Genomic DNA, 26083 nt, shown 5'->3' on the forward strand with positions numbered 1-26083 from the left:
GACGAGGCGACTGGCCTGAGCATCTCTGATGCACGTGCGGTCATTAAAGGACACGTGCCCGAGGGCTACAAGGTATGAGAACTCACCTGCACTCTGGAGTACGTGTGTGTGGTGTCTGGCGTGTGGTCATTAGGGTTTTGATCCGTGCTAACTGTAGTGTCTACGTCTGTCTCCTCTCTCCAGTTCCAGCCCGGTACACCTTTCAGCTGGCAGTCCATTGGCTACAGGGCTGAACCGGGCATCAAGGATAAGATCCACAGTGGGCTCTTTTTCCTGGACGCACGCAAAGTCACCACATACAGCGATTATCTGCAGGAGAGGATGAGGATCCTCCAGGCTGAGCTCTATTACCTTGGTGGGTTGGCAGCAGATTGAATCAGAAAATTTGAAATCATGGAGAGTCATCGCACAGCAACATTTCTGACTTCATGTTGGTTACCCAGGTGTTACTTCTTTATGTTGGTTACCCAGGTATTACTTCTTTATGATGGTTACCCAGATGTTCCTTTGTGATTGTTTCCCAGATGTTCCACAGATAGTCCTGCTGACGCATGTTGACCAGGTGTGCCACACTGTCCAGGAGGACGTGAAGTACGTCTACACCAGCCGCACCGTGAAGGACAAGGTAACGCAACAGGAATGACTGTGTTTAAGGACAAGGTAACGCAACAGGAATGACTATGTTTAAGGACAAGGTAGCAACAGGAATGACTGTGTTTAAGTACAAGGTAACGCAACAGGAATTACTGTGTTTAAGGACAAGGTAGCAACAGGAATGACCATGTTTAAGGACAAGGTAACGCAACAGGAATGACTGTTTATGGACAAGGTAGCAACAGGAATGACTGTGTTTAAGTACAAGGTAACGCAACAGGAATGACTGTGTTTAAGGACAAGGTAGCAACAGGAATGACTGTTTATGGACAAGGTAGCAACAGGAATGACTGTGTTTAAGGACAAGGTAGTGTAATGGAATGGCACGGGTGTTTATGTAAATTCTCAAACCATACCATTTACAAAACAAGGAGGAACAAGCAGACCAGAGGCGGAAATTATTTGTTACACCATTTATTCATTTGGAATAAAAGTAGTCTGGAAGCAGCTGTGGGAATAAATAGTTGAATAAAATAATTTATTGTTAAAACAGATTAGTGCAACCAATACAACACAATTAGCAGCCAGGGATTTAGCTAAGGCTCCAGGAGAAAGCAGCGCTGCCTGTGAGGAAAGGGGTGAAGTGTCAGCTACTCACCACTAGGGAACCTCGCAACACACGCAATGGCTGCCAAGGAGTCATCCTAGTGAGATAAAGGACAGATCAGTATAGAGAGCCTACAGGTTGAAAAAGAGGGATCTACCATACATCATAACAGAACACTGGAGGGAGCATTACCTACCGCCATTCACCCCCGTGAATGAGTTTGCGCTAGAGCGCCATAGAAGGAAACCGTCCTGCAAGTGGAGGAGCAAGGCTGGCTTAAATAGCCTCAATCTAACAAGCAGTCAGCTCATTCCTCCCCCTAATCAAGGTTGCCTACTCCACTACGCTACTATGCAGGATTCCTCTACAGTAGCGTTACAGAAATGACTGTTTAAGGACACGGTAGAGTGACAGGAATGACTGTTCAAGGATGGTAGCGTTACAGGAATGACTGTGTTTAAGGACACGGTAGTGCTACAGGAATGACTGTGTTTAAGGTCGTCGTGGGCAGCCGTGGCCTACTGGTTAGCACTTCGGACCTGTAACCGGAGGGTTGCCGGTTCGAACCCTGACCAGTAGGCACGGCTGAAGTGCCCTTGAGCAAGGCACCTAACCCCTCACTGCTCCCCGAGCGCCGCTGTAGCAGGCAGCTCACTGCGCCGGGATTAGTGTGTGCTTCACCTCACTGTGTGTACACTGTGTGCTGTGTGTGTTTCACTAATTCATGGATTGGGATAAATGCAGAGACCAAATTTCCCTCACGGGATCAAAAGAGTATATATACTTATACTTAAGGACACGGTAGCAGTCTCAAGATACAGAGAAAAGCAGTATAAGTACTTATACAGTAGAGCTTACATCTCCATCTGTGGTGTGACAGTTATTCAATGATCACATCACCCCACTCATCAACATCAATCAAAAGGCTGTATCCCTTAACAACTGGCATCTGTGGCATGTCTTTAAACTGACCTAATGGCTTTAAATTAAAGGACAGGGACAGCTTTAAACTGACCTAATGGTTTTAAATTAAAGGACAGGGACAGCTTTAAACTGACCTAATGGTTTTAAATTAAAGGAGAGGGACAGCTTTAAACTGACCTAATGGTTTTAAATTAAAGGAGAGGGACAGCTTTAAACTGACCTAATGGTTTTACATTAAAGGAGAGGGACAGCTCCTTCTCAAGGTCCACTCTCTCAGCAGGTATTCACATCTCACCTTGTTAAAGGAATGCCACAGATGCTAGCCACGTAGCATCATCTCAAATTCTGCACATTTCCATGAATAACTTGCTCTCAAACAAGACCAGACTCGATCAATGATTCATTTGAATTTAAATATTTTAAATACTTTCACAGCAAAAATATGCAGTTAATTTAGAGTATGTAGTTAATTTGATTACAGTTTTTAATCGATTGACAGCCCTAGCCATTTTTATTGCATGAAATAAAAGAACCTGTTTTCTGACCAATCAAAAAAGAACAAAGAACACATAAACAAAACCCCAATAAAAGAAACCCCAGCCACCCCCCTTGACACTTCCCTCAAGTTGAAGTGCACACGTTTGTGCATTTTGCACTAGAACCAGCGCTCCTACATATGAACAATTCAACTGCAGACATAGCAGCTGCGGGCTAAGCGCAGCATATCAGTTATCTCGCGAAACAGCTTAGGCAACGTACTGATGTAGCCATGGCTAGTTGCTACCGACACAGACTGCTGTGTGATAAACTTGTAACGTTTGTTGCCGGGAGTAACGACTTCAGTTAATAAATGTTTCATGAACAAAGTATGTTTCTTTATTGAATACATGCAGGAGCAACTCACACACAACTGACAGGCTCATCTGAACTAACGTCTACCTCACACATGCGCAGTAGCACTTTTTGGTCAACATAAACATTTCACTTCACGTGACATCTCCCCCCTTTTTTAAAGTATGGGTATACACAACATTAACCCCTGTTTGTTTCACTTTTACTTTAGTTATTACTTCCAAACAAAATCTGTTACAAATAACACAAACACTTCTTTTCCAGTGATTTTTTTTTCATACATACATTTATTTTTTTAATTTTTTTTTAATGAACAACAGTAACTAACTAAGGGTGTGGGTAGACTACCACGATCCCTTGAGATTGGACAGGGGGTTATTCTGCCCTTAAAGTCCATCATCTCAGCTAACTAGCATACCTGGGGTTTGGTTTAACAGTCCTCCCAAACCTGGTGGTGATCTGACTCGAGGGTTGAGGGGAACCAGGGGTGTCAGCAGCATTTCTAGTGGTGCTAAAGTCCTGCTCTGCTGGCCCACCCGGTTGATCCTTCGGTTGAGAAGCGTCCATCTTTGAGGGTGAGGACAGCTCCTGGTTCGTCAGTTGGATGTGGCGCCGATTCCTGCGGGGCGTGTCACCTCGCTCAGTCTCAAGCGTGAAGGAGCGCGGCGCAGCCTCCTGGTGTTGCACAGTTGCGGTGGTTGTCCAAGCCTTTTCTCCATCAACTTTCAGTCTAACTTTGTCACCAATGGCTAGTGATGGGAGAGGTTTGGTAGAGTACCTGCGATTGTAGTACTTTTCATAGCACTGCTTTGCTTTTGCATCGTTTGTTTTAACCGTTTTCAGATTAGGCCACATTGGCCTCAGGCTCTCTTTCAGCACTGGGAGTGTAGTGCGGATTTCCCTACCCATCAACAATCTGGCAGGGCTTTTCCTTGTCGGCTCCGTTGGGGTTGAGCGGTAACTCAGGAGAGCTAGGTGGGGGTCACCCTGCTTCAAGATCCACTTTGCAGTCTTCACAGCTCGTTCGGCCATGCCGTTGGATTGCGGAAAATGGGGACTTGAAGTGACGTGCTGGAAATCATACTCAGCTGCCAAGCACTTGAACTGTTCAGCCGTGAACTGAGGGCCATTATCAGTCATAAGCTCCTCAGGAGTTCCAAAACGTGTGAAGATGCTTTTCAGCTTTTGTATGACTGTCTCTGAGTTTGTCTTTGGCAGATCTAGGATCTCGAGCCACCTGGAGAAATAGTCGGTCACGATCAAGAAGTGACGACCTCTGTACTTGCACAAGTCAGCGGCAAGCTTTTGCCACGGCAGATCTGGCAATGGTGTAGTAATCAATGGTTCTCTGTTCTGGCTCGGTCTGTGAGTATTACAATGTTTACATGCATCACAAGCTTCTTCACATCACTGGCGATACCAGGCCACCACACAGCACCTCTATATCGCTCTCGGCACTTAGTGAGGCCTTGGTGGCCCTCGTGTACCCTGTGCAGCATGTTTTCTCTCATACTTCCCGGAATCACAATCTGTTTGCCACGTCGTAGCACTCCATTGGCCTCACTGAGTGAGCCGCGTTCTTTGAAGTACAGTATCGTTAACTTTCACCCGATGCTCTCTTGAAAGTTCGGCCAACCACTGTGAACATCCTCGAGGACACACTGGAGTTCGTCGTCTGTTCTTGTCTTTTCTTTTATCTGTTCAATGATCGGCTTCCTCGCAGGTCGTCCTCAACTGAGTCCACGTATGCTTTCACCTCTACTTCTAGATCACCTGGTGAAGTGTCCGCCATAGGTTGCCTAGACAAGGCATCCGCAACGACTAGGAGTTTTCCTGGAACATATTCTGCAACTGGATTAAACTTCATCAACCTAATGAGTAGGCGCTGGCAACGTATAGGTGTGGTGTCAAGGTCTTTTGAGTTGATAAGAGTTACCAGTGGCTTTAGTCTAGGTCAATTTTTAAAATAAATTAACCCTGAAGGCAAATCATGTTCATTTTTGGCATACAACATTTTTAGGGGTTTTAAAGGGTGCTGAATTCAAATCTTCTGTATGCCAGGCTCAAAAATGTCCCATAATGCCTCAAAATGGAGAAATCCAATATGGCCACCGCCGCCAGGTCAAAATCTAATTAATCACTGACTGTACAAGGTAAAAACCTGAATGTAATGTGCTTTTATAGGTTTTCATATATAGGGAATTCAATGCCATGCTCAGATTTAAGATCAAGACTAGAGAAAATGCTTGAAATTAATGTACATGGTTAAAATTGTTGTCTCGGATAATGAATAATTCATGAAAAAAGAGGACCATAAAACAGGTTGATGGCTTTCTGAAGAATTTACTTGAAACATGTTTAGAAACAAAGTTGATTACCATATTTTAACTATCTATTTATATTATTCACCTGTATTTATCTATTTATCTGTATTTTAACTATTTATTTAATAATGCATATTTTCCTATTTATTTAGTAATTAATCAATTCTATTCTATTAAATTTTTTAAACTTCTGGGTATGAAGAGGTAGGCTACACACTCAGGCTATCCTAATCATCCTCATCCTCCTCCTCTTCTGGGTATGAAGAGGTAGGCTACACACTTAGGCTATCCTAATCATCCTCATCCTCCTCCTCTTCTGGGTATGAAGAGGTAGGCTACACACTTAGGCTATCCTAATCATCCTCATCCTCCTCCTCTCTCCTCCCAGCAGTGTTCTGACAGGTGCTGCTGCAGCTGCATGACTCCATGCATAACATGCCACTTTTCCTGCAACTGCAGCACAGGCTTAGACATCCCTTGAAGCAACCACAGGAGGTGATCTCCTTACAAACTTTTGGAATTGGTGAGAGATAGTAGCTGTGGCACTAACTGATCATCCACATTTGGATGGCCATGATAAGTGTGTGTTGTGTTTGGGCCACCAACATGCTTTCTTGGCAAGGGACGCCCCCCAGACGTGCATTAATTGTTTTATTATGCCTACACACACAAGGGAAGCCCGTTGTCGTTTTTTCTCTGGTAAACGTGCGGGTTCTCCTGTTTCCGTGGGGCCGTCATGAAGATGGCAAGAGTAGCCAGGGGGCTTGGGGAGTCCTCAGCAGCCTCACTGTTTTCTCTTAGCACAAGGCCTGAAGTTCCCCAACCTGCTCCTACTACCAGTCCGTGTGAGCTGGAGGAGGAAGATGAGGAGGCCATTGTGGACGTTGAGGCTGTTCTCTCGTCTGAGGGAGAGGAGCTACCTTGTGCACAGCCCTGTGCAGCCAGCCCGGTGGGAAGTGAGCTGGCCCGTCTGTTTGAGGTCGTTGGCAGGGCATCCAGGGCTTTTGAAATTCCCCATCTAGAGAAGCCCATTGCCTCTGCGTCTAGGTTCCACAGAGACATGACTGAGCGCCCAGTGGCGGCGCTCATTCCCCTCCTACCTCCCCCAACTCCCTCTTCTCCTCCCCCAACTCCCTCTTCTCCTCCCCCAACTCCCTCTTCTCCTCCCCCAACTCCCTCCTGCCTCAGTGCCAATGGCAGGACTATGGAGGCTCTGCTGGGTAAGCTGCATAGGTCCATAGCGATGCAAGTCCGCCTGGCTAACACAGCGGCCATTCTGTCCCTGTATGTTCGACACCTCTCTGGTCTCTTGCAAAGCAGTGTTGGTGATCCCACTCTTTTGAGAGAGCTCCAGTCAGCCTATGTGTGCCTCGCTGCAGTGTCTAAGGAGCAGGTAGTGGCATTGGGCTCCTTGGCTCAGTTCTGGGTAGCTAGACGCCAACTCTGGCTGTCTCAATCTCAGCTCCAGCAGGCAGACAGAGCGTCTTTTGAGAGTGCCGGTGGAGCCTGGGTCCATGTTCGGCCCACAGGCAACCACACTGTTGCAGCAGGCGCGTGACAGCCGCCGCTGTGCAGAAGAGGTGTCAGGGTCTCTTGGCAGGCATGCCAGGGGCGCTAGGCATCCTAGGGCATTCACGCCTCAGCTAACACCTACCTTGGGGCATCCGTCTTGGGGGCCGACTGATCTCAGGCAGCGGCTTCAGGCATCCCAGGGGCGGGGTACCCGCCCACAAGCTGGCCGGGGGGGGGGGGCAGCGTGCTAGTGGCCGTGGCCCCTCCAGTCCAAAAGATAAGTGATTAATTAGATTTTGACCTGGTGGCGGCGGCCATATTGGATTTCTCCATTTTGGGGCATTATGGGACATTTTTGAGCCTGGCATACAGAAGGTTTGAATTCAGCACCCTTCAAAACCCCTAAAAATGTTGTATGCCAAAAATTAACATGATTTGCCTTCGGGACTTTAAATAAGCACATTTTCCAAAATCCTGCCTAGTCTACTTGTGGTCTGTAAGCAACTTGTATCTCTCTATACCGCAAAGGTACTGGTAGAAACGCTCAGAGGCCCACACTCCAGCGAGACACTCTTTTTCGATCTGAGCGTATCTCTTTTCAGCATCAGTGAGCGTACGCGAGTAAAATGCAACGGGCTTCAGTGTTCCATCATGGTCCTGCATAAGGACTCCTCCGAGCCCATAACCGCTAGCATCTGCACTGACGACAGTTGGCTTTGTAGGATCAAAGAACACTAGGACGGGTGCTGACGAAATGAGCTGTTTTACGTTGGTGAACGCTTGCTTTTGTAGTGGTCCCCAACACCAGTCACGCTCAGACTTGAGCAGCTCATTGAGCGGTTGCAACACGGTGGAGAGGTTTGGTAGATAACACCCAATGTAGTTCACCATTCCAAGCAGCCGCCTCAACTCGCTCACATTTTGGGGTGGTTCCATGGTTGTTATGGCTTTAACTCTCTCTGGGCTAGGGGCTATGCCGTCTTTGGTCACTACCTGTCCCAGAAAGTTCAGTTCTGGCTGGCTAAGCCGACATTTGTCCTCGTTAAGCCTCAATCCTGCAGCCTTTAATCTCCCTTTAATTACCCGCTCAAGTTTCTGGTCATGAATAGCCTGTGTTTCTCCCGCTATCAAAATGTCGTTCATGTACACGACTGTCCCCTCGTGCCCATGCAGCAGCTCTGACATCTTACGTTGAAACATTTCAGGCGCTAAGGTGATTCTAAAAGGCGCTGGTCTTTTGAAACAGTATCTACCTAGTGGTGTGATAAAGGAGGTCAGAAGTGCACTATTTTCTTCTAGAGGGATTTGCCATCTAAGCTGGAGAACACTGTACTCCTGGTTAACTTGGGAAGTATATTGTCCAGAGTAGGCAAGATGAACTTCTCTCTCTTTACGTTTTCGTTGAGTCTTTTCAAGTCCACACAGATCCTTATTTTTCCATTCTTTTTAATTACTGGAACCATGGGAGCGCACCATTCAGTTGGATCAGTTACCTTTTCTATCATGCCCATTGACTCCATTCTTTTAAGTTCCGCTTCTACTTTAGGGAGCAGGGGGATGGGAACCCTTCGTGGTGTGGAAACCCTGTACGGCTGAGCGCCAAGGTGATTTTCACTGGTTCTCCTTTTAGTGTGCCTAGGCCACTAACTGTACTGATCTCATCAATGCGCCTTATTAAGCCCAGTTTAGTTGCCACTGTTCGGCTAAGGAGATTTTCTCCATTGGTCTTGACTACTACTATACGAAAGCAGCGGTTTCGCAGCTGGCCATTGACATGGGCTTTAATTTGAGCTAAAAACTGCCCCCTTGTGGCCGCTACACCGCTGAACTTTGTAAAGTGTTTTTCACTGCACTGAGTTTTGGCTTGACCTGTAGTTTTTCAAAGGAAGTGTCAGTCATTACTGAAGTATCTGCACCGGAATCAATTTTGAATGAAACTGGCGTATGTGCTACTGTTAAGGTGGTGCGCCATGGTGGCTCGTCCTCTGCTAGCATTCCATTTTTGCTTTGGTTCAGCTCAACAGAGCCTAGGAAAATGCAGTCATCCTCATCAGCTTCAGTTATCTCCTGCACAGCTGTTTTTGCGAAACAAGCTGTGGCAAAGTGTCCAACTTTGTGACAATTCATGCATTTTTTTCCTTTAGCAGGACATTGCTCACTATTATCATGATTTCGCCCACACCTTGTGCATGCTCCTTTTTTTGTCTGTTTGTTCGTTTTTGCTAAGTGGCCAATTCTTTTTTTTTATCTTTCTTTCTGAATGATTTTACGTTATCCACATGCTCTGTGCCTTTTCCTCCCTCGTTTTGAGATTTGATTAACTCACAATGCCTGGCCATTTCGACGGCAGTCCGTACTGATAGATCACTTTTCATTTGCAGTTTTTGTGACACTTGCTTATCACGAATCCCAATCACTAAACGGTTGCGCATCTGCTCGTCTTTTTGAGCCCCAAAATCGCAGTTCTCTGCTAGCTCATAGAGCTGCCCGACGAAAGTTTCCACATTCTCCCGGGGAAGCTGAACTCTGGAGTGAAACTTCGCGCGTTCATAAATGACGTTGCGTTTCGGGATAAAATGTTCCTCGAATTTGGCCATTACTATGGTATATTTATCGGCATCATCGACATTAGCGAACACAAATGACCTGAATACGTGCTCGGCCTCCGATCCCATTGAGTAAATCAGGGCATTTACCTGCACTTTTTCCTCATCCTCCGTTAGCAATGAAGCGACTCGATACCTAGCAAACCTCTGCTTCCAGTCAGGCCATGCTTCAGGCTTGGAAAAGTCGAACTGCTCCGGGGGGGTGAACTTGTCGATGCACACTTCAGTCCTCTCTAGCTCACTTGCTGTATCCAGCTCAATGTTTGCTTCTGACACCATGAAACGTTTGTCGCCGGGAGTAACGACTTCAGTTAATAAATGTTTCATGAACAAAGTATGTGTCTTTATTGAATACGTGCAGGAGCAACTCACACTAGAGTGTGGCTACCCGACCCGAGCCCGACGGGACCCGACGGGTCGTGTCGGGTTCGGACAAATATTTAGAAATTGTAGTTGGGTTCGGTTCGGACACATGGGGGCAATATGCATTGGAAGCTTTACATTTGAATTTCTTATTATGTTGGGTAATCAACAGGTCTGCTTTACATGATGCAAACGTTTGTTTTTTGAGAATAAAGTAAAATGTAAAAAAGACCGAAAAAGAATAGCTTTCTTCCTGTGTGCAAGATTTGTTTATCGTGACAACGCATTTCAGGCATGCCGCCTGAAATGCACACTCGTTGTCACGTCTCACGACTACATAAACAAAGGTTATGCACATCGCACATATGCACATAAGCACAGTCTTGGGTGACGTTAAAAAAAGTTTGCCGTCAGGCCTATCAGGAGATTTTAAGATTATTTGCGTTGCATACTGTGGTAAAGACATAGGCTACCGGTAGGCTATAAGGTCGTCTCGTTCAACTGGATGAGGATTTCCTCGAGTTGCCCCAATTAACGTTGATGCTGCATATGGATCAGTGACAGAGGCACTGTAGTTTCAACGACTGTTGCAGTTCATTTTTAAGACTTTTCGTCAATGGTAAGACAAGAATTCTATTTAGGCTATGCTTGCTTGGGCCTCTTGTGTTAATGTGCGCTGTGTGTGACCTGGCGTCGTGCACGCCATCTGATTCTGTAGACAATTTGTTGTGTGTTCCGTTTAATGGGCTAAAAAGACAGGCTATCCACAAACGTGAACGTTTAATCACTAGCATGGGAATAACTGAGGCATCATCTGCGCCGGGCTCGGGTCGGGTTCAGACATAAAATGAAAAATGCCTGTCGGGTTCGGGTCGGGTTCGGACGCAACTCTGTCGGACGCGGGTCGGGTTCGGACAGAAATTTGCGGCCCGATCCGCACTCTAACTCACACACAACTGACAGGCTCATCTGAACTAACGTCTACCTCACACATGCGCAGTAGCACTTTTTGGTCAACATAAACATTTCACTTCACGTGACAAAACTTACAAAGTATTTTCGCAGGTAATGGCAACACACAGCAACACATTATCCCAACCCATTCGACATCAAAAAACAGGCTATCAAAAGACAATAAACAAAGTCAGCTTTCGAAAGGACAGCTTGCCCTTCTCCCGTGATAGAAAGTATTTTGCGTCTGACCTCGTCGTGATGCACCCGTACGATGATCAGTCGGGGGGGTCGATTGGGGTCCTTTGGTTTAGGCGCCAGGCTTCTATGAGCTCAATCACAGATGGGCAGTTGATTTGACTGGACGGGCATTCCCAGGGTCTCGCTGAAAAAGTCCATAAATGCTGTCACCTGTGGTCCCTCAGTACCCTCCGGGATGCCTATCACTCGCAGGTTTTGGTGGTGGCTGCGAGACTCCAGATCCTCTAGCCTCTCACATAGGTTAGCATTTTGCTTAGCCAGTTTGGCACAGAGGCTTTCCAAAGTTGTTCTCGAATCAACATCTCTCAGCGAGGTTTCAACATCATCCAGGCGGCCACCAATTGATAGTACAGTCGTTTGCAGAGTGTTGATAGAGGTGTGTGTCTCCTCCCTGAACTTTTCAATTAGGCTAATCACGTTGGCTAATGTAGGTTCAGGATAGCCATCCCTGCTAGCGCTCTCCACATTGCCACCGTTGCCTTTACTCGGAGTTTCACGTTCAGGGGTGTTTCTCTTCAACTTTAGCATTTCACAAGAAATATGCAATGTAATAGCCTATCAAGACGAATTTGCAGTCGCAAAATATTAAGTTTGCATTAAATTATTGTCGAAAGTTTTAGGAGCAGGTCTGGGACGCATCTACTCTCTATTCATGCTCAGCAGCGCCCCATTCGGAGACCTCTTGGTGGCGGGGTGTGTGTGCTTTAGCACGGAGTGACCGCTGAACCATGGGATAAAATTTGATCCCACAGTGTGATGCAAGGTAGCATAACAGGAATGACTGTGTTTGATGCAAGGTATCATTACAGGAATGACTATGTTTGATGCAAGGTATCATTACAGGAATGACTGTGTTTGATGCAAGGTATCATTACAGGAATGACTAGATTAACAGGAATCTAGTCTAGCATGTGTTTGATGCAAGGTACTGTATCATTACAGAAATGACTGCGGTCACTCTGGGGTCAGTGTGTTTTGAATAACTTCATTGGAATGACCAGAATAGAGTATGTCTGTGTTCCAAGAGGAAAATACTTCTTTGATGTACAAAAGTGTTCCCAAGCAGGTTTTTTCATGCAGGATGGTTCATTAGGAGCCAGTAGGAAAGTTACTATTTGAAATACAGGACGTGTTTTTTGTAGATCCATTTTGAATGCAGTTCTGTACTTTTCTGTTATAGATGCAGAAAGCAGCAGAGTTTGTTGGCATTCCCGTGTCCTTTGTTCTCCCCGTGAGGAACTACGCTTCAGAGCTGTCCACCAACTGCAACACTGACATCCTGCTGCTGAGTGCAGTCCGCAGCATCCTGCAGGCCGTGGATGACACCCTGGATGACCAGTGCGTCTGAGTCTGCAGTTCAGCAGATTAGCCAGAGGGGGCGCCACCACACGTGGATATACAGCAACACAATTAAATTAAGTAATTTGCAAGACTTCAGATCTCATATTTTGAAATAAATAAAAACTAATTTGGTGTAAATGTTGTATTTGTGTAATTTATTTAATTGAAATGTAGTTGGTAGTTGTAGTCTTAATTTGGAATATGACCGTCAACTCATTCAAATATCACTCAGCAACCGTAGGATGACATTAGAAAAATGTGCAGTGGTCTTTCAATTTTTTCAGATCTGTATAGACAAGTAGAATAGGCTACATGCACTAACAGAGTGATTGGGGAGGAGTTCTATGGTTGATATCAGTCCCATTATGTTAATTACATCATATGCAGCCACATGGACCCTATACCGGCACCATGGTAACAGTGTGTATTTAGGCTAGACTCTATAATCTGCAGCACCATGGTAACAGTGTGTATTTAGGCTAGACTATACCAGCACCATGGTAACAGTGTGCATTTAGGATAGACTATACCAGCACCATGGTAACAGTGTGTATTTAGGCTAGACTCTATCATCTGCTAAATTAGTTGCAGTAGGAATGTGCATCACACTTCTGAGGAAATAATTGAACCTAGAATATACTACACTGCTGAACTCCATGTGTTACTCAATCCACATGTGAGCAGGAATACAATGTTTTTGCATCTAGAAATCTGGCAATGCACTTCTCTTCTGTTGGTTAGAAGGGCTTTATTGTGTGCTTTAGATAAATCATTCACATTCACTGAAAAAGTTCAAGCAGAACATTCTGATACGTGACGCATTGGTTTCTGTCATAGGCCTATGGTAGATGCTTAACACATGTATATTCCTGTCTTATCTTATTGAAATCTGTATAAGCAGCAGCAAGCAATCAATCGCACACAGAGTTATACTCTAACTGCACACGTGCATGAACGCACTATAACTACACACATGCATGAACGCTCCATAACTATAACTACACACGTGCATGAACGCTCCACACGTGCATTAACGCTCCATAACTGCACACGTGCATGAACACACCATAACTGCACACGTGAATGAACGCACCATAACTGCACACGTGCATGAACGCACCATAACTATACACGTACATGAACGCTCCATAACTATAACTGCACACATGCATGAACGCACCATAGCTACACACGTGCATGAACGCACCATAACTGCACACGTGCATGAACGCACCATCGCATAACTGCACACGTGCCTGAACGCAGCATAACTGCACACCTGCCTGAACGCACCATAACTGCACACCTGCATGGTCAAGAGGAAAGCAGAGTTCTCATTCTTTAGCAGACTGGGAGTGCAGATGGAAAGTTGTATTTGCGTGTAGAGATGACATGAGGAGTTATTATAGCTCATTACATTTATAGCTCATTACATGAGGAGTTATTATAGCTCATTACATTTATAGCTCATTACATGAGGAGTTATTATAGCTCATTACATTTATAGCTCATTACATTTATAGCTCATTACATTTATATCTCATTACATGAGGAGTTATTATAGCTCATTACATTTATAGCTCATTACATGATGAGTTATTATAGCTCATTACATTTATAGCTCATTACATGAGGAGTTATTATAGCTCATTACATTTATAGCTCATTACATTTATAGCTCATTACATTTATATCTCATTACATGAGGAGTTATTATAGCTCATTACATTTATAGCTCATTACATGAGGAGTTATTATAGCTCATTACATTTATAGCTCATTACATGAGGAGTTATTATAGCTCATTACATTTATAGCTCATTACATTTATAGCTCATTACATTTATATCTCATTACATGAGGAGTTATTATAGCTCATTACATTTATAGCTCATTACATGAGGAGTTATTATAGCTCATTACATTTATAGCTCATTACATTTATAGCTCATTACATGAGGAGTTATTATAGCTCATTACATTTATAGCTCATTACATGAGGAGTTATTATAGCTCATTACATTTATAGCTCATTACATGAGGAGTTATTATAGCTCATTACATTTATAGCTCATTACATTTATATCTCATTACATGAGGAGTTATTATAGCTCATTACATTTATAGCTCATTACATTTATAGCTCATTGCATTTATATCTCATTACATTTATAGCTCATTACATGTATATCTCATTACATTTATATCTCATTACATGTATAGCTCATTATATTTATATCTCATTACATGTATCTCTTGGTAGGTAGCAGGTGCTATATAGAGAGACTTAGAGGAGGTCAGAGAAAACTATGTTGACCTATACTAACTAGAGACTTAGAGGGGGGTCAGAGAAAACTATGTTCACCCATACTAACTAGAGACTTAGAGGAGGTCAGAGAAAACTATGTTCACCCATACTAACTAGAGACTTAGAGGGGGGTCAGAGAAAACTATGTTCACCCATACTAACTAGAGACTTAGAGGAGGTCAGAGAAAACTATGTTGACCTATACTAACTAGAGACTTAGAGGGGGGTCAGAGAAAACTATGTTCACCCATACTAACTAGAGACTTAGAGAGGGTCAGAGAAAACTATGTTGACCTATACTAACTAACAGCCTGGCAGTAGTGATGTACTATGATACAACAACTGTGGTGTCCATTTACAACGGCAAAAGTACTTTAGAGACACCCAATCGTGCAAAGCCCATACCCACAGACAGGACACCCACACACACACACACTCAGAAGCACCCTCACCACCACAATCCAGGAAATCATGTTGGCTGCACTGTTTCCGTTTCAGCTCTGGTCTCGAGTTTCCTTTCTCTGCAAACTGTGTGGCTGGGGCATGAAAGACCTCCTCTAAGCTGAACAACTTTTATTGAGTGGAGATGTGTTTACAGTGTCCGCATTGGGTTTGGAAGGAGAGCGACAGATACAGAAACTCTTTCCTGAACCTGTCACTCACCTGTTGCACTTGGTGAAGGGTTTTTGACTAACATTATGAGTAGAAGTAATTTTCTAAAACTGATTGTTCCGCTCCTTATTGATTGTGATTGGCTGAATGGCGTTCGATGCCGTTGTAAAATGCAGCATAAACATACACCTTGACCGCATTTTGTTCTATATTACTGCACTACCATAAGTTGATACAAAAGTTGAAGTAGCTGTGTCTCAACGTTGCTTGGCAACCATTCAGAGGAAATATCTTTCTTGCCGGAAGAATTATTATCAATGGATAAATCGTTACATAAGCCACTCGAGTTACACTGAATTTACTCCGCTAGCGCATCGTGCCTAACAACGCCCCTTGCTGTTCCTAAATTCAGTGTAACCTACGGCCTCTCGGGGCTGAGACTGATTTACCATTGGCAGTGGTCCTTCCACTACGTGCCACAATCTCGATGCCACAGTGGTCCTTCCCTCTGAGGATTCTGAAGTAGCCTGGGGAGGGAGGGGTGTGTGTTACTAGCAGAGCTGTGACACACACTCACACACACATCATCAGCAGCATCATGGCCAACAAATGTGTGTGTGTGTGTGTTTGTATTTATGTGTCTGTGTGTGTGTATTATGTACAGTATGTGTGTGTGGATGTGTGTGTGTTTGTGTGTGTTTGTATTTATGTGTCTGTATTATGTATGTGTGTGTGTGTGTATTATGTATGTGTGTGTGTGCTGTCGGCATCTCCTTAACTGTCCAGCTGCACTTTCCTCTAAACAAACTTTTTTGGTCATCACCAGTCAGAACCCTCCGTGTGATTGTGGGTGTGAGGTTCATCTGGACTGCAGGCCCTGAGTGGGCAGTCTACATTCAAGGGATCCCCGCCACAATCTCCGAGCTGTGACACAACACTCACACATACCATCAGCCGCATCATGGCCAACAGGTGTGTGTGTATTGTGTGTGTGTTTGTGTGTGTGTGCTGTCGGCATCTCCTTAACTGTGCAGCTGCACTTTCCTCTAAACAAACTTTTGAGTAGCCTACAGTATTTTCACACTCGACTTGGTCTTCACAAATCACAATGTTTATAATTATGTTAGTGTCAATGGTAAATGTTATAATTGGCCATGGTAACAGTAGGCTAGTCTGTTAAGCCTGCACAAACTTTGCATTGGGCTAAGTTACTCACAGATAAATTGATAAGAAAAAAGTAATATTATCAAAACGCATAACTATTCATTCACATTGACATATGCATTTCTGAGCATGATATAAATACCTGAACAAATGTTACGATGAGATTAACAAAACACTTCAGAAGTCCTAGTTACATTTAAACGCGTACTGCTTCTTTGCATCCTCCATCTCCCTCTGTTTTTTTTTTAAATCACCGGCAGAGAATTTCTAATATGCCTCGTCCATACGCAAAGGATTGTGGGTGTTTTCTGAATGCCGAGGATCCATCGATTCTCAGAAATTCTCAGAACGAAGAACTCAGTAACTAGATATAATTTTAAAAGCACCCTTGATATTGGAACAGTGCTTGGCGAGATTCGATGACATAACATCCTTGAAAAAGCGGCCTTGAAGGACCCATCCTTGACTTTGAGAAACAGCCCAAGACTGTCGATGTGCATAGATCCACAATGCTTTGTACATGGAAGACTTCATGGGCTTTTCTCAAAGTCAAGGATTGGTGCTTGGTAGAACGAGTCCTGCCGAGTTGAATCCTTCACAGACGAGGCAAGGCTTCTTCTTAGCATACCGAAAACACACAATGGAACAGGCTAGCGAGTGTGCAGGAAGCTACAGGTGTATTATTAAAAATCATGTGTGCGCACAGGATTGTGGGTGTTCCAAGCACACAGAGGATACACGCATGCATCCTCGAAAATCTCAAAATGAAGGACTCAGTACTCAGTACTGCTTGGCGAGATCTGATGACGTAACGTCCATGAAAGAGCGGCTTTGAAGGACCCATCCTTGACTTTGAGAAACGATCCATGAGTTGACTTTGTACACATGACTTGCTGTGCTCAGCCACTAGGGGGCACAATGACACTATGAGTAATGAGTAGTGCTGACTGATCCAGAGAGGCAAACACTCCTGAGTGCTGAAGGCCATCATGGCAGTGGAACAGGCTTGATTTGATTATCTCTCTGTGCCTTCGCTAATGCTACTTATCTCTCTATTTGTCTTTCTTATTTATCATTTACATTAACGCTATTCTAAATGTTGTGCTGTTTTTGTTGACTAAATGTGAGTTGCAGAATATGTCCCTGCCTTAGTGAATGTGCTGCAAAACTGTGTGAATGAAAGACATCTTGGAGGATGTCTCCCTCTCCACCATGCCCTCTCTCTCTCTCCACCATGCCCTCTCTCTCTCTCTCCACCCTGCCCTCCCTCTCCCTCCTGCCCCCCGTCTCCCCCGTGGTCCTCTTCCAACAGTGTTCTCTCACTCATTTGTGTTGTAGATGATGTCACATGGCTAATAATGAAATATGATGTCACATGGCTAATAATCTTGGGAATTGTCTTAAATTTGTCCCATGCCCTCCTCAACAGTCCCAGTTTGTCATGTGGCCCCTTGGGGAACTTAGTTGCCCACCCCTGGTCTACTATGATATTGTAACCCTGCACTACCACATTTCTCCTCCACGTGATATGGCATCTATTTTACCCAGCAACTCTCGGACATGTCTTCTGTCTCCGATCTGCTTGTTGAACACATGGTACTGGGGAGATGAGAGGAGGAGGTGACTGGCCTGAGTGTCTCTGATGCATGTGCTGTCGTTAAAGGGCACGTGCCCGAGGGCTACAAGGTGAGAACTAAACTGCACTCTGGGGGTGTGAGAGATCACTTTGTAGTTAACAGCCTACAGAATACATACAGTACGGTCACCAATCTAGTAAGTACAGTATGAATAAATAGGTGAACGTCTCACACACATGCAGAGTTTGTTGTATCATCACCATTTGGCAATTCAGTTACAGCTGGAAGGATTCAGAATATGCAAGGCCCCCCATGTAAAATTGCATTGTGTTGCACCCATCTCTCAATACCACCTCATCACTCAATCTCACCCCTCTAATATTGTGAAATGTGCTGTGAATGTGAATGTTCATGTCAAAGCTTGTTAATCACGTCACCTGGTGTTTTTCCCCTTCATATTTTGTTAAACTAAAATTGTACAATCTAGCTTACTCTGCGTAAGGGTTCAGGACTCATGATCTACATAACACATATGATGTCAAGACAGTTGAGCTGTTCCAGTATGTCAGGGTGGATTTAATCAATATAAGCACATCAGTAATTCATCAGTAATTTGAACACTTTCAGGGTACATGAGAATCTTTATTGAACTGAGATCTGTCTTTTCTCTTCCCCTGCCTTTCCCTCGTTATCTCCTTTACTCGCTCACACATTCAGCTCTTGTCCCTACTGTGTTCCCTCATTCATTGGAGTTAAAAAGCCGTCGGTACACCTCGCAAATCCTCCTGGTAGATAGCAACACATGCCAAATCTCCCTAAAATCTCTGGGTATGAAACTGAAAGGCTAGCCTGGAAACCAGACTCTGACTTCGCTGAGAGTCTGGCCTAGATCCATAGGCGCTTGTTTATTTCCGGGTGGGGAGGGCACAGTTTGAGGTTTAAAATCATTGGAGTTCCTTAGAACTGCTTTGAACCAATCACTAACAACCGTCGTTTCGTCATACAGAGAAGTTTCTCTGCAGCACGCCCATAACAAGCACGGGTGCATCTTATCAGCAAACAATTACATCGTTTCATCTAAGTAACTCTAAGCCAAAATGCATCATATAGTGTTTTGTGAATGTACCCAAGTCAAACTTTCATATAAATGCATAAGTAGGCTACGTCCAAAGCGCCACTTTTAAGCTTGTATGCGTTGTCGTTTTCGGGTGAAATTACCTTTTGAATGGGATTCCTATAGGGCTACTACTTTTTTGATACAATCGCGTCAAAATCGCTATTTTTCAAATACTATAAAGGCTCAACACAACATGAAACTTTGATCGAAGTATCATCAGTGTCTCTACACATGAACTCGAGCATTGAGAACATTGTTGGTGTACACAGTTTACTAAAAGAGAGGTTTTGAACAACTCACTTGTTTTTTCTGCTCGCTGCCATCTTGCAAGGAGTGAGTTGTCCAAAATATTTCTTTTTTAGTGAACTATGTGTATTACCCAACAATGTTTTTAATGCTCGAGTTCATATATGTACAGAAACTGATGGCGCCGATCAAAGTTCCAATTATGTCGAGCCTTCTTAGTGTTTGAAAATAGCGATTTTTGGACCCCATTCATGTAGCCTACTAAACTACAGTTTGACCGAGATGCGTTAAGGGCCTATTTCAAGTGACAAAATCTATGACTAAAGTTTAGCTGACGATATAACATCCTACTCCACTGTGACTTCGTTCATGACACTCCTGTTAATAGGCTAAACTATTATTTTACATTTGCTCAAAGATTTCATAAGTATAAGTCCTTTTCGCTCCCTCGTTGATGTATTCCAAGCGATCTGCTTCAGGGCGGGGATGTAGTAATTGAAATATGCCTGGGTAGGCTACGAATCCTCAGGGGCGAGTTAAGCTGGTTTTGCCCAACTGCAGTAGGCTGCCATCTTGTGGCGTGTAGGCTGCCATTTGTGGCGGCGACCTGTTACTGGTACTGGTAAAACAAACCTCCGTGACAACGCACCCTCAATGACAGCTACAGCCAGGCAGTATGGCTTCTTGGGTTGATGATGTTAGACAGTGGCCTCCAGTCACAAATGAAGGTACAAGCGATTTTACAGATTATTTATGAAAATAGCTTAGAGTAGAGAATAGGGAAATAACGACATAATTAGGGACTATTTTGAACTATTATATCTTGATTACTCGCTTTGACCCTCTCTGACTGTAGCTAGCTAACGTTAGCAATAACTATGCTAGCTAGGCTAGCTAACGAGAAAACTATAAAAATATCTGTCCATTTGGCAACAATAAATAAATAAAAATGGATATCAAATAAACGTATTCATGTGTTTCATTTGTGACCATTGTTTATCTAATTTTCACATTTCAAAAGGAAAAAGTAAGGTACAGCTAAGCGTTGTTGGTTCTCAGAGTGAGAGTTGCAGTCAAGCAAATCAAACGTTAACAACAGACATAACAGTAATGTTACGACTGCCCCAACGCGCCCCTTCTGTTGTTTTAAAGGTATTCAAGAGTATTTTCTTCATCGCCTGGCATCCGATGATCAACAAAATGCCAACTACAGGTCACTGATAGAGGGTCAAAATTACCTGAGCTCTGGATGGGTTGGTCAAATAATGCACTCTACCAGATGATAAACATATAGTTCTAAAAGGACCTGTCCGATTTTCACAGACCATTAACAACACTCATACTGTACAAATAACTGCAGAGGAAGGATGGAAAATTGTAGATGTGCACTGTGATTGCATGGCTAACAGAGGGAAGTGTTGCAGTCATACAGCAGGTCTACTTTACAAGCTGAAAGATGCTGTGACTCGAGGCTTCACAGGTACAGCCTGCACGGACCAACCGTGTGCCTGGAACCAATCAACTTGGAGGAATGTGGTACCAGACACGATTGAGAACATTCAAGGGCCAGACCATGAACAGGGTAAAAGTATGAAAGCTACCTCCATGGCATTTGAGACTGATGCAAAGGTCATTCAACACTTCTCATCCCCTGACTTGGCCAGCTTAGCCATGATACCTGGGAGCATTTTACATCAGGTGCTGACTGCACACCCACAGAAAAAAGCCACCAATGAGCTACCCAGAGAGCATGAACAGTGTGCTGAACATAAATGTAACCTCTGCAATGTAGTGTTTGAAAAATATGTAAAATGTGGGAAAGATCAGAGAGAGAAAATTGAAACAAAATCAAAGGGCCAGGATTGTCAATTTTGGCTAGACCAGAGAAAAGTTAGGATTACCAGCAGTGAGGCATCAGACGTCCCTAAAAAAACAGACCCAAGCAACTGGGTGGAAAGAAAATTAAATGCTGTGTTTGCTGGATGCACAGCTACGATATATGGTCAATCAGCTGAGCCTTTAGCTAGAAAATGGTTTGAAGAGGCCACAGGGCAGACAGTTGAGACCACAGGTCTTATTGTACATGAGAAGGAAAACTGGCTTGGTGCTAGTCTAGATGGATTAGTTGACAAAGATACCATCCTTGAGATTAAGTGTCCTACACCAAAGAAACTTGAGGCACACAATGGCAGTCTGAAAAAAATGATTGAATCAAACACATATGATGTGAAATATGTAAACGGAATGTATGCCCTTAGGAGTAGCCTAATCCTGACGCAGTTTGCCTATCAGATTCAAGTAGCAATGTATTGTGCAAAAAAAAAAAATGCAAGTTCCTGGTATGGACCCCAAAAGAACAGATTATCCTAGATGTACCATACAACCAAGAGTGGACTGAAGAACACATCTCCCACCTGAAGAAGGTTTACTTCGAGCATCTCTTACCTGCAATAGCTACCAGAATTTCACATGGTGTAATGACAGTGCGTGGACTCAAGTGATGTAGCTCTTGATTTTAGTAATAATCAACTGAATCAAAAGTCAACACATGTTGGTACGATCTTTTTCATAGTACATACATTTATTCATAGTACATACTGTATGTGATTAAAACTGCCTCTTGTTAAGTTGTTAAATGAGGCCACAACAAAATTAAATAAAATGAAATTAATGATTTTCAGAGCAATTAAAGATTAAGATTAAAATAGAACTGTAGGAGACTGTCTAGACTTGAGTCTATGTGTGTATGTATCTCTCTGTGTGTGTGTGTGTGTGTGTGGCAGGCAGCTCTTCACATCACATATGTAACTATACAGTACACAATAATACTAAAACAAGTGGTTTCCCTCAATGTCCTCTGCCATGTCCCATGAGTATTCATCACCTTCTTGTTGCTCATCAATGTGCTCATCTTCATCCAGATCAGATGCTTTTCCCTCAATTTCCTCTCGAATTAACTGAGGTTGCAAGTTACAAAGCCCCGCACAAATAGTTACAATGTCATCAACATGTTGTATTCTACCTGGGATAATATTACTCAAAATTTTAAAACCTTTCAATCGTCTAATAGCACGCTCTACGTGAATTCTGACATTTGCCAAGCGACGTGTCCGTGTAACTTCATGCTCCGGAAGTTCTTTACAGCCACGTGTAAACGCTGGTATGGCCAACGTCACTCCTGGAGGCAAAACATCTGTGATGGTGAATCCACGGTCTGCCAAAACTTGATCACCAGGAATCAGATGACTAATAAGACCACTGTTCCGTGTGATAAAAGTATCACTAGCCCTCCCACCAAACAATTTGGACACAAACATCACAAAGCCATTGGGAGCTATGCAATATAGGGCTTTGTACGTGTTATGGTGCTTGTAATTACTGTATGTTTGGGCTCGTTTCCTTAAGTTCTTTGGCCTTTGTACAAATATCTCTGTACAGTCTATAATGCATGTTGCTTTGGGATAATGTACACTGAAGCTCTGAGGCCTTATTCTCTCCAGAGTATCTCTAGGCAACCAAGCTATTATTTTTTTCTTTCATAAACCTTGCGAGTAAAACTTGTAGGGCGTTGACTGTAAGGGGCTCAACACATCTTTTTGGGGGGGCTCGACCAGGTGGCAGAAGTCCCTGTGGAAGGACAGGAAAACAACGAAAATTTGCTCACATTATTATGTAACATATAATACATAGTATTATTGGAAATGGTTAGACACAGAGAGGTAATAAGAAAATAATTTTAATTAGGATCTATTCTGCAAAACATCACAGAATAAATGAAAAACAAGGATAAAATGCCAAAAAGCAATAGTTCTTACCAGCATAGCTGGATAACCCCATGGTATTCACACCAATTAGCACCCTCTTCCCTGCAAGATACAGCTACAATACCCCCATCTCACAAATGTTCCTTGCCCTCAGATAAGAATAATGGTAAAGAAATCAACTTACAGCATGAGGTTCATATCCCATCTGCAATACTGGGTATGGGTGCTCTTTAGTTGGTCTGCCATCAGGGAAGTGTATTCCACAGACCTTGAATAGTAAATAACATAGACATGTGACCGGATCAATAGTGGAGATTGTTTGTGTCGACTACGCCACCCTGGACCTAATGCCCAGGGACTCTAGAACAATACACCAGGTATCCTGAACCCAGTTTAGTCATCAATATGCACAGGTTCAAATACAAAAAGGCAGACACGTGAATTCCAATCAAATCAAATGTCCGTTTATTGAAAGCACTGTTGGGGAGAGGGAGGGGGGGAGTGTGGTGTGATCTGTTGCTGAAACTGAAAATAACTGGCAGGGGTTAGAAACATAAAAATATACTTTATTTTAGTGTTCTTATTGTATCTTTCTACTGTCGTGTAGGATGCATGACATGAGTTAAATAGCACAAGCACACATCAGCTGGGAATGTTGCACACACCAAAATAAAACAGAAAATTATACTGGCAGGCGGGGCTTACCTGGATGGGGGGGAAGCAGACTATCAAGGAAGGTGTCCACACGTGCACTCTCACTGCAGAAAAGTGTTACACCATTGTCACAGCAAGCCACCACCGATATTCCATAGTACACTCCAAAGTGAAGTTCACAAGCCCGCCACCAGGTGACTAGCTACCCCCCGCCGAAGATAACCCACAGGCCTGCCAACACATAAACTGATCAAAAAAAGGAGCACAGCAACCACAAACACCAGCATGTAGGTTATACCAATTAGAGATGTAAAGCTTGAGCCAGGGAAATAATCCTCGCTGGGATAAAAGCTAGGCATGCAGACACACTACAAACTCAGAAAACACGATCACACACACACACACACACACACACACACACACACTAAGGCAAAAGCACAACAGACCAGCAAACAAAAACAAACAAACAAAGCAAACCCGCCTGGGAAATCCCAATCAAGCAAAGAGCAACACAAACAGGTCAGCTACCGCGACACGGAGGAGCTGTGATGACGTAAACATAAAAATAAATGAAAACTAATGCTATGGACAAGACAGCAGCGTGACCACACTAAACAAGCAAACTTGACGAAGCCATGCTACCTGTAACATAAATAGTCAACACTTAGAGTGTATCAGTGTCTCAAATGCCACACCAAGAGCTACAACATTCCGGTTTCATACATACCAAACACTTGCAGTCACTGATTAGCCAGTAGGCCTAAAGAACGCTTAAAACACACGCCGTGCCATCGTCATAAGCTGCAAGCATACATAAACAAAAGAGCAATTAAGACTCCGTAAGGCTAATAAAGGGAGATAATAAATATTTGGAAATGCATACCTGCAGGGGAGAGTTATCTAATGCTAGACAGGTCAGGTTCCATACAGCCACGGCAGAGTAAGGGAGACGCAGAGCTACAGATGGAAAGAGTAAAATATTAAAACTAGGCATGAATAGCTTAACCAATGCAGCGAAATTGCAACATACCTGGCGATTGGCTCCTGCGTGAAACCCAGGGACAAACCGAGCGAGAGACCGAGAGGAAGACAGTCCGACCTACTAGGCACCTTTATACCATGGCCTAATACCAGGATCTGAATGAATGGCTAGCTACATGCCTGCCCCGCCCCCTTCGTTAGAGACCAGTGTGTAAGGTAAGCAGGAGGAGACAGACAGAGCGAGAATGCAACTGGCTACAGACAGAGAGATAGACACTTTATGGATCCCCATGGGAGAATTCCAGGTCTTAAGGCCCATTCACACCAAGAACGATAACGATAATGATAACTATATACATAACGATAAAAGCATTCACACTGAACAAAGATAAACAAAGTCTCTCCTTGTGTTAATGAATGTGACGGCTAAAATTCGATGGGTTCTGATTGGTTTTAGCATTTTATCATTGTGAAAATCGCTCTGAAAGTGATCCCCAACGATATCTTCATGTCTTTATCGTTATAGTTTATGTGTGAACGTCGTCATTCATATTAACGAGAACGATATTTATTTATAGTTAGATCGTTCTTGGTGTGAATGGGCCTTAAGTAGCTTAGAAACACACACATAAGCTTAGCTGCTATGCCATACACCTTAAACATAAACATAACAAATAAAAATAATAAGCAGGCATGCCTAGTTGGACAGTGAAATATAATGAATACAGCAGTACACAAAAATAGGGTACTATCTAACAGTACTGTCCATATTTTACACAAATAACAGTGTTTCTTGTCACTGACAAGACAGCCTAGCTTTCAACAACATCTGAGCCAAGTTCAAGTTAGCAGCTAGCTAGCTAGCAAGCTGAGGTTGACCAGCTAGGTTACCCACATTGATATTGTCACAATTTGAAAGGGAAATGGGATTCAATACAAGCCAAAACTTACCCTGCTGTTGTTATTAGGAACCCATCCCTGTCTGTTGACATTTTTCACCCACTTCTTGCGAATGTCCTCATCTTGTGCTCGGCCAGGAAATCTGTGCAAACCGTATGGTACCAGACAGGGGCAGTCGACCCGGGGTATTTGGTGTATTTCACATGGTTTCCTCTTCCAACTAGTACTTTTTTTGGTGCTATTCGAACAATTGAAAACGGAACATGTTTTTCCACTCGACATTATAAAATAATTAGTGAGATAGTCGTATATCGCGGGTTGTTATCCCAGTGGACGCAATTAATCCCATAGGAAGCACTGGCACAACGCTACCCAGCAGCAGCTCAGTAATGGCGCCCGCTTACTTCCGGTAGTTTCGCCGGATT

At 43.6% G+C, this 26083-nt stretch overlaps 1 protein-coding gene and 1 long non-coding RNA gene across 3 annotated transcripts; one reads left to right on the forward strand and one right to left on the reverse strand.

Annotated features, from left to right (window-relative positions):
• The first annotated feature begins 74 nt into the window (after positions 1-74).
• On the forward strand, positions 75-12381 carry LOC125298871 (interferon-induced protein 44-like). The gene is made up of 4 exons (XM_048249739.1): positions 75-98; positions 184-355; positions 525-625; positions 12175-12381. The coding sequence occupies exons 1-4, from the start codon at positions 75-77 to the stop codon at positions 12340-12342; spliced, it is 465 nt and encodes a 154-aa protein (XP_048105696.1). The 3' UTR covers positions 12343-12381.
• Positions 12382-22053: 9672 nt separating this feature from the next.
• LOC125299466 lies at positions 22054-25032 on the reverse strand. Of its 2 annotated transcripts, XR_007194369.1 has the most exons (6): positions 24808-25032; positions 24661-24734; positions 24505-24578; positions 23829-24008; positions 23308-23391; positions 22054-22986 (listed from the first exon to the last, which is right to left on the reverse strand). It is a non-coding gene; the product is annotated as an uncharacterized LOC125299466 (long non-coding RNA). The 2 variants fall into 2 exon arrangements; XR_007194368.1 differs by lacking the exons at positions 22054-22986; positions 23308-23391 and having other exon boundaries at positions 23651-24008.
• Positions 25033-26083: the final 1051 nt, after the last annotated feature.

This window comes from Alosa alosa, chromosome 8 (assembly GCF_017589495.1).
Source record: "Alosa alosa isolate M-15738 ecotype Scorff River chromosome 8, AALO_Geno_1.1, whole genome shotgun sequence".
Classification (NCBI taxonomy): Eukaryota; Metazoa; Chordata; class Actinopteri; order Clupeiformes; family Clupeidae; genus Alosa; species Alosa alosa.

Coding starts and splice junctions, on each gene's coding strand:
- LOC125298871 (XM_048249739.1), top strand. CDS start 75: ATGAGAACTCACCTGCACTCTGGA. Junction 356..524: donor GGCTGAGCTCTATTACCTTG/GTGGGTTGGCAG, acceptor ATTGTTTCCCAG/ATGTTCCACAGATAGTCCTG. Junction 626..12,174: donor GCCGCACCGTGAAGGACAAG/GTAACGCAACAG, acceptor TTTCTGTTATAG/ATGCAGAAAGCAGCAGAGTT.